The sequence below is a fragment of the Nicotiana sylvestris genome, chromosome 9 (assembly GCF_000393655.2).
Source record: "Nicotiana sylvestris chromosome 9, ASM39365v2, whole genome shotgun sequence".
NCBI lineage: Eukaryota > Viridiplantae > Streptophyta > Magnoliopsida > Solanales > Solanaceae > Nicotiana > Nicotiana sylvestris.
The window spans coordinates 161,026,744-161,042,911 of NC_091065.1; the positions used below are offsets into that span (position 1 = coordinate 161,026,744).

Here is a 16,168-nt window from a genome sequence, read left to right on the forward strand (position 1 = left end):
AAAGTCATTTTCCACCTTTTGGTGAAAGATATTTTCTGACAATCAAGCATAAAGATTGATATAATTCTCAAAAACATATTTTTCATCATACCAGCCACGCAATGTGGATTCAATAATTAAACTTTCAGTATTCGCCAGGAACGTGTTTAATCATAACCACACTATGACAAGTAACAAAAATTGAACAAAGATCTTGTTAATTATCTGCCACAGTGATTCAACCACTTAAACCAGAACAAAGAACTAAAACGCAGGTCCAAAACCAATTCTAATCCTAAAAAAGATAGCCTATAATCACGGTGAAAAGCTATACATATTGGTGGATTATAGAGTTCATTGGAAAAGCTAGAAATTAGAGGATACAGTAGCAGTCCTAAGCTGATATACCTTGCAAATGAAATAGAATCAAATAAGTACAAAAATATTTAGAGGTCTCTCTTTTCCATTTCAGGGTTAGTGACAGGTTTAGTTTCAACAATCCTAGTTTCAATAGGTAGTGAAACATTTAACATGCTAAGGAAAACTTCGTTTGCTCAGCAGCTAATCCTTTTTTTTTTTGATAACCGAGAAATCTCCGAGGACCAGCAAGCACACAGCTCGAAAGTTGGTGAGTAATGAGCCCACCCCTCTACTCTTCTCCACTTAAACACCAGGTTTTAGTCCGCGGCAGGATTCGAACCCATGACGTGCGTCTAACCCACTGATCACACATTATGCTCCTACTATTGAACCAAATTCCTGGGGCTGCTCTGCAGCTAATACTAAGACAGAGATTGCCTCCTACTTCTATATGGGGTAGACTTTGTTTCCCCTGCATTTGAAGATGATGGGCTTTCTGATGTATCTGAGCTGCTATTCTCACTTAGTCTATCTTTATTTGACCACAGTTTTGAGAACATCTTTTTCGATATCATTGAACCCTTCACTTTGCTACTATCAACTTTTTCCGCATTTGTTTTCATGTTGTTCAAGTCACTACCATTGTTACCTTCCCTGTCTCTCAATCTTAGAGAAGCAAACTCACCTTTCAGAGCTTTAAGTTCCTTGGCAGTGGGCACAGCATCCCAATCTTCGTCAGTGTTGGATGTAACAGAAGTGGAGCTCCCGTGAGATCCCACTGGGAGCAAAGCCTTTACTGATCTAGTTAGGTCGGGAGTGCTGCCACCGCCGGATGATGTTGTTGCTCTGACTTGCTCAAAGAACAGAACTTGTACAACTACTCGCAAAGGAAGGCGCTCGTTCTGTACAGCATGCATGCAGGCCTCAGCTGATAGCTTCCTGCAGTCCATCAGCCTGCAAATTCTTTTTCTCTCGCTTTTCGTAATCCCATGTTCCTACCAAAAGAAAATACTCCAATGATCATTCATAATCCTTGATGAAAAATCCTTCACAGAAATTTGGTGTGTTTCACTAATTAACTCGATTTAATTCAGATACGTGCATGACTACTCCCTCTATTTTAATTTATAGAAGATAGTTTAACTCGGCACGAAGTTTAAGAAAAAAAAATTCTAAAAAAATTTGTGGTCCTAAAGCTTAAGAGGTAAAAGCTTTGCAGGACCAATGACATTTGTTTATATATAAAACCTTCTCGTTAAGGGTAAAGTGAGTAAAATGAAAAGTTTAAATTAAATTTTCTCTTTGGAATGAAAATAACTAATAAGAAAAGTGCGTCATATAAATTGAAACAGAAGTTACTAACTGTAATTCAAACAAGAGAAATGCAAAAGGATACCTTGAGATACATGTCAATAGCACGGTAAATCCCATCATGGGATGGTCTGGAGAAACCAGATACCAACTCTGCAAGATTGACAAATTTCGATAGAGGTAGATTTGGATCTCTAGCAACTTCAGCAAGGTATCCGTCAATTATCCTAGCCACCTTTACCCTGGAACGGTCTGATGCAAACGCAGGTAGTATATCCGGGAATCTATTATCTGCAGGACAATCAATCTGACCGTTCTTTTGGTGGAGCATGAACTGCTCTACAAGGTCTTGTACAAGGTCAATATCGAACATAATAGTTTCACTATCTGGAGCTCGAATTAGAAGGTCACCTACTGTTGCCTCTTCTAGCTGCAGGCTGACCCTCCTCTTCAGTTCACTTCTCACTGTTTGTCCACATTCCAACGCAATAGATGCTTGCAGCAGTCGGATCAAGAAACCACACGAAACACCATTTTTCTCTTCGGGCAGTAACCAAGTAATCGTATCAACCAGATACCGATACTTTTCAGGATCACTTCCCTGTATCTTACCCTTGCTGAATCCAGGTAGCCTTCTGTTGACATATGCTTTCAACGCTTCACCTATTGCTTCTGGAGACATCCTTCCTTTTGCATTTATGGTTGTTATGACCCGTTTATACAAGTCAATATGAAGCTCGCAAAGGTCCTCAACCCACCAGTCTTCTGGAACAAGCTGTTGCTTGTTCACTACGTCGCAGTGCAGATCAATTTCATTTTCAGATAGAAGCTTTTTATGGTTATAAGTATAAGACCAGTCCACCTTTGACGTGTCTATGGAAGCTTTAGATGCGACGGAATCCAGGCAATGACTAACGACCTTTAGTTCCTCGCACCAGGGAAGAAAAGCTTTTGTGGTCTGAAGAACAATGATAGAGTCCTTCCAGCTCCGAAAGATGCTAGATGTAAGAAAAACATCAATCTTGTAGATAAGATTTCCCTTCTCAACTGTCTCGTACATTTCCAAGTACTCTGCTGCACAACGAGCTGCAACGACATTATATGCATTCAAAGTTACTGTCATACCATAACAGAACTTTGCGCATACTTCAAAAGCAGCAGGTCCGCCAGGAATATCATGGATGTTGATTTCATCGTTGTTTTCCTCATTTGTACAGGCAACCAGCTTCTGCAAGCGATAACTCTTCGACAGAAGGGGAAACTGGAGGAAGTTGTATTGCAATCAGTGTTATCAGATAATATTTTGGCTGGAGAAGATAGTACATTTGCTATTCTCATGCAGAAAACAGCCAACAAATATGAAATGAGAAAGGCTACATACCTTGTGGAGGTAAAACTTCACATCTCCAACATTGATAACCATGTCAGTTGCCAATTCAGTTGCTACATACCTGAATATATACAAAGTTCATACATCATATGGCTAGTGAAAAACTTAGCAAACAATCTTCAATTAAAACTATCCACATCACTTCTCTCTGAAAAAGATTTCAACTAGATCAACACGGTATCAGACTATTAGCTCAAAAGAACACAACTAGATTTATAAACACCGATATCAGTACAATTGAGTTAAGAGGCATCAAAATTATCGGGCTAGAATGTAATAGACCAGATATCGAAAGCAACAAACGCCTCACTATCTATCTTGCTTTGGATATGTCTATGATAATATTAGAAAAGAGGTCAGGAACCAAGTATTAAGTCAGTGATGCAAGCTAATTCTTGTGTGATAGGTAAAGCAACTAGAAATACTTGCTTTTGGCGATACTTTTGATCCACGATAAATGAATTGCTCAAGGAAATTAATATTCAGTAGGAGCTCTTCGAAAGGCCAATAGATGTGAAAACTATAAACATAAAGGTCCAGTTAGTTTGAAAAAGGAAACATTTTTCAAGATCACAATTTTCTTGAATCATTTCCTGATGTTTGATTGTCTAAAATTGTTAAAAGCATATAGTTTCAAGAAAGATATTTAATATCTAATAGGCACGTAAGTCATTTATTGCCACTCTATGTCACATTGCTCCTACCGATGTGCAAACATTAATTTTAATTTTTGCTACTACTATCAGAATTTCAATTTTTCACTCAATCAAATAGTTGAAGATAGATTTACCATTTAAACAATGATAACCGCGTAAGCGTTTTTCATCTAACAAGCAAAATTGTACAGTATGATGTGCTTTATGTGTCTGTAATATGTGTGAGAAAGAACTTGCCTAAACGAAGACAACAAAAATTAACAGCCATAGCAATATAGTAATAAAAAAGTACATCATCTGGAAATGATTTCACATTCAGTGATTTTTAACCTTTCACAGTAGGTTATTATTTTACCAAGTAACCTATTAATCCTTATCATAGAAATTTACTCGTAATTACCTAATAAGTGATAAATGATTACCCTTTTAGGGCATCAAACTTAAACTCAGGTAGAAATAAGACATATATGCAGAATAAACAAATCCAAAAAGAAGAGTATACTGGGAAAGAACTAAACAACATTCACCAAATTAAGTCCATTATTCACCTGATATTATCTCCTTCAGTCTGAAACTGATCAGGTTTGGATCCAAGTTTCATAAACTTCATCTTCAGGGACAAATTCTCTTCACCTCCGGTATTTCAATTCGGAGCTTTCCACTAATTCAGCAAACAAAAAGAAGGAAATGACTCTTCAACTCAGAACTCGCGACGTTTAAATTCTGAATCCGCCAATGCTAGCCAATGCTAGTATTTAAATCGCAACCAACAGACTCTGCGTCTGGCAAAAAATGCTAATCATAGTTCTGAAAATCTGAGGCAACCCCACTTGCTGTCCACTGAAACCACCGCCCTTCCACTAATTCTTTATCTTCAAAATCCCTCCACTCTAAATGTTTATATATTTAAGAAAACTTCCAAATTGCCTTTTTTGAGAAAACAATTTGCAAACACCATAATCAACATTCCTCTGAAATAGAAAAACCTGTCACAGCAAAGACACATCAGAATGGTATGAAGTGAAGAGCACCACTAAAATTTTCAACAAAATGCATCAACTGATTCTAGAAAATTGTACAAATATGAACAAACATACACTGCCACCCAAAAAAAGTGGTTCATATTGGCAATGGAAAAAGTAAATTCCTAAAACGTAGCATCTCAACAAACATAACACGACACTAGACGAGAAGGTAGAGTGTAGGCAGAATCAAGAAGATGAAAAGAGAGACAATACATGAGTACTATCAACAAAAAATAATAGAAATAACGACATGAAGTATAGATATATATTTAAAAAAATACACTAAAATTTCAACAAACATCAAATTCTGACCACATAATTACAATAGTCAATAATATAGTACCATGAATTCAGTGTCAAGAAACTTAAAAGTCGAATCTATCAAGTTCAAACCATGAACTCTGCTTATAACACAACGTATAATGAAAACAAGCCAAAAAGAAAACCAACAAACCATCAGAAGGGCTCAAACCCCATTTGCAGAAACTGATGTAAAATCAGAAAATGCATATTTTTGTATAAAATATACGTATAATATATACATACCAAAGAAAAACTTATAGAACATGCATTGTCAAAACATAAGAGAAGAAAAATGGATTTTTTTACTATTCATTATTTAAAGGACTCACCAAAGAAGCTGTTAAATTAACTTTCATGCAGAGCAATGCAATCATCAAAATTTCAGCTACGTATGAAAAGGAAAAGAGCATTTGAAAAACAGTGCAAATACAGTGTAAAAGCATTAAGTGACGTGAAGTAAGTAGTACAACTTTGAGAGAAAATCCAAGAACCACCTTCAATTGCTCACCACTACTATTATTTAGCTATCAAAACCAACAAAAACACAAAACAACGACCCATCAAAAAGATGAGTTGTTTTCCTTATTTTTTTGCCTGCCACAACACCAACACAATGTTCTCACAAAAATCCAAAGCTCAGAATGTTTCCAAAATCTTATCTTTCACTTCACTTTAGAATCAGCACCACCGCCCCCACCACCACTTCTTACTTTTTACTAATTTTCTCTTCCACTCAAAAATAGAACTCAAGAAAATTACACTCTTCCTCCCATTTTATATGATGGTATTTAATATAATAAAAATGTACGAAAGAAAAAAAAAAAGAAATAGTTTGAAGTTTGTAATTTAAAATACGTCATAAATATTTTTATAACTATAAAAATTGCAATAAAAAGTATGAGATAGGAAACTTGAGTTAAATTATTCGGTTAAGGGTCTGATTTGCCCCTCTACTATCATAAATAGATCTTATTTATCCTCCGTTTAAGTTTTCTATCAAAAATATTCTTGTCGTTATACATTAGGGTCATATTTACCCTTACACATTAAAAACACCATCCCTTCTTTTAAAATCCACTTGGCATCCCCTTATTGGACCAACTGACCCGCTCCATTTTTTTAATTCAAACATGCCCGATCCCAGCAACAAAACTACACACATTCATTGGTTTGGTTTTGATTTTTTATTTTAAAAATCCAATCAAATTTGGTTTGGCATTTATCTTCTTATGGAGATATATCTCAGTGTCACGAGTCAAATAACTATATTGTTATAACAACAAAGAACTAGACTAAAATGGGACGGACTAATATGCACCATAAAAATTTAGAAATTTTATATAGATTAATAAATTAAAATAACTACTTTTATAGTTGGTTTGGTTCGGTTTTTTCGGTTATTTTTTTTATTAAAACCAAAACCAAATCAAATTTGATCGTAGTTTTAAAATACAAAACCAAAACCAATCCAATAGGTGGGTGTAGTTTTGTTGCTGGGATCGGGCGGGTTTGAATTAAAAAAAATGGGTCGGGTCAGTTGGTCCAATAAGGGGATGCCAAGTGGATTTTAAAAGAAGGGATGATGTTTTTAACGTGTAAGGGTAAATAGGACCCTAATGTATAACTGTAGGGTTATTTTTGATAGAAAACTTAAACGGAGGATAAATAAGACCGATTTATGATAGTAAAGGGACAAATCAGACCCTTAATCGTAAATTATTTCTATATATAAAAAGGTGGTAGTGAGCATGATCCACTTCCAATCAAGATTCGAGCCACTCCAAAAGCAAGGTGGAGGGTTCTTGGAAGGAATGAGCCGAGAGTCTATCGAAAATATCCTCTCTACCCATGGTAGGGGTAAGGTCTACGTACACACTATCCTCCTCAGATCTCACTAGTAAGATTATATTGGGTTGTTGTTGCTGTTGTATATAAAAAGGTATGAAATAGTTTGGCTTGACACGGACTTCTAAAACTTTAATGTTAAACATGTCATAACATAGGGTCTGACTATACTTAAAACTTAAATTATTTTTAAATATTAAAACAAATATGTCATTTGTTCGAAAAATTAATTAAGGACAGCCGGATGTACAAAGTATTATCAGTTCGTATACCGTCTAGAGAAGGACCCCACTCTTAGGTGTACAATGAAAACAGTCTAACTTAATGCAAATATTAATTACTGTTTTTACTACTCGAATATATAACTTATAGATTATACAGATACAATTTTTATATTGCTCCAAAACTCTCATTCTTTGTAGAAGGAAGTAATAAAAAATAATAGACATAAAAAAGTTTACCTTTTTTAAACCGATTAAAAAGAAAGTGTGTGATCGAGGGGAAAGAGCAAAACAAAGAATAGCTGTATTTTGCCTCTTTCTAACTGTGTTTCAGTGGGGTTAGCTTCTTTTTTGCATGATGAGCTAATAAGGATCGTTTAATATCTCTTTTTGTGAAAATTGTTCTACAGTGTCAGGCACGCCAATCTGACATACTCGAATTTGTTGCCCCCTTTTTCCCCAAATAAACAAGATTAGCTTTTGTACGCATTGTTTAAACGAGAGATAACGACCACTCGGCGGATCTAGGATGTTTGAAGATGGCTTCACTATTACTTTTTTAAAAAAAATTTAAAAAAAAAAGTTAAAGCAAAACGTTGGTAAGAGATTTGATCCCCTGACCTTAGGCTATTGAAAATAAGAGATTAAAAATAATGCACCACTTAGTCTCTTTTAACCATGAGTTCCATCAAGTATATATATCTATTTTTTTCAAATTATGTACATCATATCCATACTTTAACCCGAGGATCACGGGTTCACGTAAACCGTGTTTCACATGGTAGTTCCGCCTCTGAGTGTACTTTGATAATAGTGGTTTCCATCTCATTTCTCTAGTTATTATCTCTTTTCCCAAATTTATTCTAGAGTTTAATTATTTTTATGCATTGACAAAAGAAATAATATTATTATAATACCATTTATAAAATAATTATCAGTAATTTTTTCTGATAAATAATAACTTTTTTTCCATTCGATGTGAAAGAGTCAAAATATAACGGTCGAATCATAATTTTCTTTGCGAATTTGGGCATAAATTCTATAAGTTTTTTAATTAATATAACATATTCGAAAACTACGTGAATAATATCATAAATAAGTATAATTAATAATTGGAGATGCCAAAGTGATTGACGCTGGGGTTAATTTTCTACCTTTATCAAGTCATAAGTAGCTTGAAAATGCACACGCAAAAGAAAAGATAAGCTCTAGGCTTTGATGGCCATAAATGCTCGACCATGTGGTAGGCACAAATAAATCTTGAGAATTGACCCTTGGACTATGGTGAGATGATAAAGGAATGGACATTGTTTCTAATTCAACCTTATACACTAGTTTATGATGTGAAAATTATACACGATCATATAAAATGCAAATAATTCACATTTCTATTGATGTGGGAATTTAACACCACTTGCCTGGACCGGATATGTAGAGTATGAACAATATAAGGGGATTTGCATCTATACTCTCTTTTTTGTGTTACATTTTAACTTATGCCTGCTTTGCAAAAAAAATTGCAAGCGTACTCGCTTTTTCGCATAACTTCAGCACACGGGGCTGAAGTAGCAAAGACAATCACGCAAAACTTCAGCATTCTAGTAGTCGGGCTCTAGAGCTGAAATTTTTGTGTTGTAACTGACTTTTTATTTGTAAGTACATTGTTCTTGTGGCAACAACACCATTTTGAGTTTTAGAGCTGTTACAGATAATGTGGCATTTAGGCGATTTACTTGGTGTGCAGGTGTGAGGGGAAAACTAACGTTTCATTCCCGTTGATGACAAAGAAGAAAAAGACACCAAAATGAAGTTATATTAAAAGATGACAAATTAAACATGCTTCATTTAATTAGGGAACTTTGTCTGTCTTTCTTCGCTCTTTTTTTTTTTTTTTTTAAAAATCTCTTATATTGCCTTATTCTTTCAACAGGTATTGTAAGTGAGTTTGTAGGAGAATTTTGAGTTTGTGATATGTTGAAGTCAATGTTTATTCAATAATTGAGATAGTGACCTTTTTCTCTCTAGTCGGGTGATGGTGATGGTGATGGAGAAGGAGGAGGCGAAAGGAGGCCGAAGTTATTTAAGAAGTGGATATAAATTAAAAGTTTTAAAAAAATAGGTATAAGTTAAATGGGGGCGACCAAATAAGACGCTCCGTGCAATTTTTACCAATATAAGATGGGCCTAACATCACGTGTATCAAAAAATTGGATGGGTATGACTCAATGTCATGGTGAGAGAATGAATATTGAGTTTACCCCAAAATCTAGTTCATAAGATGAATATTATCCAAGACTATACATTTGAATATCCACAACTTCATTGATGTTGGAACACAACAATAGACCTTTGGATCGTGGTGGTGCGCTACATGAAACTTAATTTGAGGGAGAAATTATTAGGTGTATAAATAAAGTTTATTTTGGTAGTTGAAAGATTCTTGTATGAAAATTACTTTTAAAAAAACAATATCACACCATAGTAAAAAAAAAAAATTGGACTAATAAAGGTCCAAATATGCCCTTGTACTATATGAAATTGAGCACATTTGTCTTTCGTTAATACTTTATCACATATATGCCCTTACTGTCACATAGTTGATCCATATATTTTCTTGTACTATACGAAATTGAGCACATTTTCCCTTCGTTAATACTGTAGTTCATATATGTCCTTACTGTCACATAGTTGGTTCATATATACCCTTTTCGAAAGGGAATCCACCCAAACTAATTAGCTCTTTCGTTAATTGTACTAAGGTACATTACAAACACTATTTCTTTTTTGTTAGTACTTTTTTCCTTTACCTTTCTCTTTTCTTTCTTCTTTTTTATTTTCTTCTCTTGTTTTCCTTTTTCTTTCTCCCATATCTGATTTCCTTCATTGCTGATGCCTTCTCCATTTTCGTCACCAATTTCACTTGACAAAACTCATAAATTTCCTCTAATTTTGCTATCACAAACCCTACAGGTTTTTTCTGACCTGAAGGAGATAAAAATTGTCGGAGAAATTTTTTCGATGGTATTAATTGGTTGAAGGGAGTATAGCTTGTTCAGATTTTGAAGGTGTTGTTCATTGTGGAGCTTTAGATCTGAAGGGAACAAGGCCTTCAAAATCTGAATAATCACATCTTACCTTCACCAAATTAACACCACCGAAAAAAAAAATTCGATAATTTTTATCTCATTCAGGCCAGAAGAACATGTGGCACTATTGATAGTAAAATTAACAGGAATTATGAGTTTTGTTAAGTGAAATTGGTGACGAAAATGGAGAAGGCATCAGCAATGGGGGAAATTGGATATGGGAGAAAGAAAAGGAAAAAAAGAGAAGAAAATAAAAAAGAAGAAAGAAAAGAGAAAGGTAAAGAAAACAAGTACTAATAAAAAGGAAATAATGTTTGTAATGCACCCTAATACAATTAACGGAAGGGCTAATTAGTTGGGTGGATTCCATTTCGAAAAGGGCATATATGGTCCAACTACGTGACAACAAGGATATATATGGGCTAAAGTATTAATGAAGGACAAATGTGCTCAGTTTTAGGGCATATATATACTGAAGTATTAACGAAGGACAAATATGCTCAATTTGTAAAGTACAAGGGCAAACTTGGACCTTTAAACTCTTGGAAAAATGCACTCCGAAAGTGGACCGTATGCTAATGTTTCATTGTTTGGATGTTTAATTCGAAACCTCTTTTAAATCAATAGAATTCTCGTTTATTTGATGGAAGGATGAACCTCTTCTAAAAACATTTATGTAGAGGTAATTTTTAACTACAAGGTGGTCTTGTGGATATCCACTCTCCACCTAATGGACAAATTGTGGCCACCTCCCCTTTTCTCTTTCCCGTAAAGTCTTTCTCATTATCCTTCAACTTCTCGCATGCGAATGCCCCAAACTTCAAATTTCCCTTGTCATTCTACGCTATTTTCTTGGCATTTTTACGCATTCCTATACACAATGGCATTGAGCTGTGTAATTAACCTTTTTGCTAAGATTATTCTTTTCAAATCAATCATCTATCCTCATCCCTTTTCCATTGACATAATAGAGTTTTAACTCAATACAACAACAACAACCCAGTATAATCCTACAAGTGGGGTCTGGGGAGGGTAATATGTACGCAGACCTTACCTCTATCCCGAGGGGCAGAAAAGCTATTTCCAGGAGACCCTCGGCTCAAGAAAGTAACAAAAGACGTTATATTAGTACTATCAATAGACTCATAATAAAATAACATAAAATCTATAACATAACATAAAATACCATAAAATAACAAAATAACAGCAATATAAGAATATAGGAAATACGAGAAAGATTTAACTCAATACGAGTTTTAAAAAGATAGAAATGTGTTTCACACTTGTGATTTTAAACTTATCATAATATTTTTGTAATTATAAAAAATATTTTATTAATAATAAAATAGAAAATTTATAGTTAATTGTTTAACTTTACGTGCCCAAATTCTCCAAGAGAACGTGAGCATATTTACTCCTAATTTCTGACTAAGGTTTAAAATTATGTTCAAATTAGTGCTTCATTAGGTATCGAGGAAAAAAAATGAGATTTATACACACACTCTCTCTCTTTGATGTTTTAAAAGATTTTAAGTTATATTCCATAAAAATGTAAAGATACTTCACACTGTCACTATTCTGTGATACTAGATTATTTATTGCAATTTATCAGGTAATCAAATTATTTCTTATCAAAGAGATATACATTCATTCACCTTAACATATACTCCTTCCGTCCCATTTAACGGTTATATTAGCTTTTTTCATACCCCTTAAAAAAATTATTTTCTATTTAGACCCAACACGTTTTGTTTCTACACCTGCACCAACAAGGAAGGATTGCGTAAGTATTCCTTCGTCTTAATTAAAGATTTTGAGTCGGAGCCTTGAGCATGATGTTACTTTTATTAAAAAACGCTTTATTCTTCAATGTGGGATTTTTCAATGCAAATCTAAATTTAATCAAACCTTAATACTGTATGGGTTTAAAGTTGGCAACCACGACCATTACCAAGTAGGACGAGGAACGAGGTTATTATGATTCATTGGCTGATGGTCGTCGTGGCAAAAGGCACGACCAAAGACGGTCAGTCGACACGTGACGTCCACTATAATATAAACTTATTAGGAGACAGTAAGAATATGCCTTTTGAATATTCTCAATGTTGTACTTTTTAGAGTTTCTTGGGAGATTGTCTCTTATAAATAGGAAGAGTGAGTGAAGAAAAAGGGGACGAAAGAAAGAGGACAAAAGAACACTTTTTAAAAGTATTATTTGGGAGTGAATGCAACAACGGTCTTGTTCATCTGAGAAAATCCTAAGCTTCCACAATCATCTTACACCTATCCCCCTACATCGATTTCATCAATTAAGGTTTCATTGCGTATTTAAGTCTTCACATTTATGAGCATTTATTTGATTTCAACATATTTGTTACATTGTTCATCTTGCTAAACTCCTTCCATCACTTGATCTAGATTTTATTGTGCTTGACTAAGATTGACCTCATCATTATCATTAATTGTTCTAATCAAAATGGTTTTGACATCTTTTGGCCAAACAATTTGACGCCGTCTGTAGGGATTTCTTCAGTTTAGATTTCAGTTTCATCTAGATCATAGAAAGGGATAGTCACATCTTTCTAGCTTTGCACAAACTAACAATGGCAGGAAAAGGATATGCAACGCTAAAAGTAAGAGTAGGTGTCACAACCAACATCCTGAATACCACCAACGAAGACAGTAGGGAAGATAACGAAAACGGGACACCAAACACCACACCCAGGGGAGACGGTTCGCCTCCACCGCAGGAAAGCGTAACTGCTTCGCGCGAGAAGGAAGCCTCCATATCTACAATAGGAGAGGCACCACCGGCAGTTAGAAGACTACTAGAAGAATGGCTAACAAGTACTCTGAACAACATACTCGATAAACCTTCCCAAAGGGATAACAGAGATATTGCACATGTAGATGTCACCACGATCGCTGATGAGCGAGATGTCCCCCGTACAGGTAACACTCATACTGCTGTTGATGCAGGTAATGACACGCTCGTAGCCGTTTTAAAGAAAATGGAGGAGATGGAAAATGAGAATAAGGCACTTTGTGACCAGATGAAGGAACACCAAGAGAGGGTTGAAAAAATACTAGGCGCTCCAAAGCTGTTGCCAAAATGGGATGTTAGTCGATTCGTCGAGCAACCATACAATGAAGAAGCGTCCCCATACGCCATTCCAAAGACCTTCAAAATGCCACCATACCTGAAGATATATGACGGTACTACCGATCCAGAAGATCATATCATCCACTACGTCACGATCGTAAAAGATAACGATCTTTCGAAAGAACAGGAACCATCGGTGCTACTGAAAAAGTTCGGCAAAAACCTAATAGGGGTAGCCCTGGACTGGTACTCCAAACTACCGGCATGTTCGATAACAACGTTCGAAGAAATGGCAGACAAGTTTGTCACCACCTATGCAGGGGCCAAAAAGGTAGAAGCCAGAGTAAATGACATATTTTCCGTTAGGCAGATGCACGATGAGGGACTTCTTAGCTCGGTTAAACAGGGTAAGAATGAGATTGCCAAATGTGTCAGAGGGAATGGCGGTAGCAGCCTTCCGGAACGGACTAAACAGGAACAGGTCGAGAGCGACCAGAAAATTATTAAGTAGGCTCATGAAATACCCTCCAACCACTTGGGAAGAAATCCATAATGCCTACTGCACCGAGGTAAGAGCCGACGAGGAAAACCTCAACAGTCTGATTCAACAGTTGACGTCAGTTCAAATTGAAGCAAGGAACGATCATCGCAATGACGGTCGAAGAGATCAGTCGAGATACCATCTCGGCCGAGAAAGGCAGCAGCCATACATCAGGATATCTATCCCACCTCCTCCGCGGCACACAGATGCTCCTTCTCGACATGCAGCGCCATATCGACACGAGAAAGGTATGCCTCCGCTCCTATCTACTCACAATTTTGTGTCTCTCCTTCAAAAATAGTGTACGCACTAGAGAAACTCGGTACAAAGGTACAATGGCCGCAAAAGATAATGTCCGACCCAAGCACTCGGAAGCCGAATGCTCTCTGCGAATTCCACCAGGAAAGGGGTCACAAAACCGAAGATTACATTGGACTGCGGCAGGAGGTAGTGAGAATGCTAAATCAGGGACACCTAAAAGAATTACTGAGCGATCGAGGACGGGCTAACTTTGCCCGCGGACGCGAACAACCCCAAGGACCTCCAAAACTGTCTTCTCCTTATCGCACTATACATATGATCATCGGCGGGGGCGATGACACAACAATCAATCATGTAAAGTTCACCACCACATATAAACTGATAAACTCAAATGGTCAATCACTCATGAACGGTATGATGACCTCGAAGATAGTATCGTCTTTGATAAGTTAGATACTGACGGTTTGTATTTCCCTCACTATGATGCTCTTGTTATCACTTTACGTATTGCAGATACTGATGTAAAAAGAATAATGGTAGATGACGGGAGCAGCGTGTGTATTATCCATTCTCGAGTCCTTGTACAGATAAGACTCGAAGATAAAATAATACCGCATTGCATAGCACTAATAGGTTTTAATAATGTAGTCGAGCGGACTTCTAGAGAGATAGTGCTACCCGTCCTAGCCGGAGGAGTCACCCTGGAAACGAAGTTTCACGTCATGGACCAAGATACAGCCTACAACGCTATCATAAGGCTCCCATAGATACAAGCCATGCAATTAGTCTCGTCCAGTCTCTATATCGGGCACAACCTCTCAGAACCAGGTAAGTTTCGTAAATTCTTAACTGACAATGCTGATCTGTTTGCCTTCTCCCATGCAGATATGCCAGGTATCCCGAAAGACATCGCCACGCACAAACTGAATGCTGGCCCTCTCTACCCGTCAGTGCGGCAAATAAGGAGGAAGTTCAACACCGCAATCAACGAAGCCGTTAGCGAAGAAATCGATAAGTTGCTCGCAAATGGCTCCATCTGAGAATCAAAATATCTCCCAGTGGGTCGCCAATGTGGTCATAGTGAATAAGAAAAACAGAAAGTGGCGGATTTGTATAGATTTCACATACCTAAAGAAGGCATGCCCAAAAGACTCCTTTCCATTGCCACACATCAACCAACTCATCGATGCAATTGCAGGACACGAGCTGCTAAGCTTCTTAGATGCCTACTCGGGGTACAACAGATCCTCATGGAGGAAGAAGACCAGGAGAAAACCACTTTCATCACTCACCAAGGAATGTACTGTTGTAAGGTCATGCCATTTGGATTAAAGAATGCAGGGGCGACGTATCAGAGACTGGTCACCAAGATGTTCAAAGATCAACTCGGAAAAATAATGAATGTATACATCGACGACATGCTGTTTATGTCGAAAAGGAAAGAAGATCATATCGATCATCTAAAGGAAGCCTTCGACATATTAAGGCAGTACGACATGAAACTAAACCCCAAAAAATGTGCCTTCGGTGTAACCTCGGGCAAATTTCTTGGTTTTCTGGTATCGCAAAGAGGCATCGAGGTTAACTTAGATCAGATTAAGTCCATCGAAGGAATACCGGAAATGTTAACTAGCAAAAAACAGGTACAAAAACTGATAGGTTGGATTGCCACCCTGTGGAGGTTCATCTCACGATCGTCAAACAGGTTTCATAAATTTTTCAGTGTGCTAAAGAAAGATAACGTGCTCCAGTGGAATTCGGAGTATGTCGACGCCCTGAGAAAACTAAAAACCTACTTGTCCTCACCACCCTTACTCGCCAAGGTAGATCCAGGCCAATGCCTCCTTGTCTACCTAGTTGTCTCCGAAGTCGCGGTAAGCGCGGTTTTAGTCCGCGAAAACAAAGGTACGCAATCTCTGATTTACTATATCAGCAAAACTTTAGTTGAAGCAGAAACAAGGTATCCCCACCTTGAAAAACATTAGTTACATATCAACAAAGGTACGAAATCTCCGAAGTCGCCTGATCACTGTTCGACAATAAGTCGTAGTCTCCAGGAACGACAATATGTCGGTCAGAACCCTCCA

The 16,168-nt window shown here is 36.7% G+C and overlaps 2 protein-coding genes across 6 annotated transcripts; one reads left to right on the top strand and one right to left on the bottom strand.

The window, feature by feature from the left end:
- Positions 1-360: 360 nt before the first annotated feature.
- On the bottom strand, positions 361-5,731 carry LOC104222868 (phototropic-responsive NPH3 family protein NPY4-like). Of its 5 annotated transcripts, none has more exons than XM_070156596.1 (5): positions 5,533-5,731; positions 4,245-4,682; positions 3,032-3,101; positions 1,736-2,911; positions 361-1,334 (listed from the first exon to the last, which is right to left on the bottom strand). In XM_070156596.1, the coding sequence occupies exons 2-5, from the start codon at positions 4,304-4,306 to the stop codon at positions 762-764; spliced, it is 1,881 nt and encodes a 626-aa protein (XP_070012697.1). In that variant the 5' UTR covers positions 4,307-4,682; positions 5,533-5,731; the 3' UTR covers positions 361-761. The 5 variants fall into 5 exon arrangements, with proteins under 5 accessions (XP_070012697.1, XP_070012695.1, XP_009772494.1 ...); XM_070156594.1 differs by having other exon boundaries at positions 5,519-5,731; XM_009774192.2 differs by lacking the exon at positions 5,533-5,731 and adding an exon at positions 5,354-5,502.
- Positions 5,732-12,779: 7,048 nt separating this feature from the next.
- On the top strand, positions 12,780-13,790 carry LOC138878515 (uncharacterized). Its single transcript, XM_070158199.1, has one exon. The coding sequence runs from the start codon at positions 12,780-12,782 to the stop codon at positions 13,788-13,790; it is 1,011 nt and encodes a 336-aa protein (XP_070014300.1).
- The last annotated feature ends 2,378 nt before the right edge of the window (positions 13,791-16,168 follow it).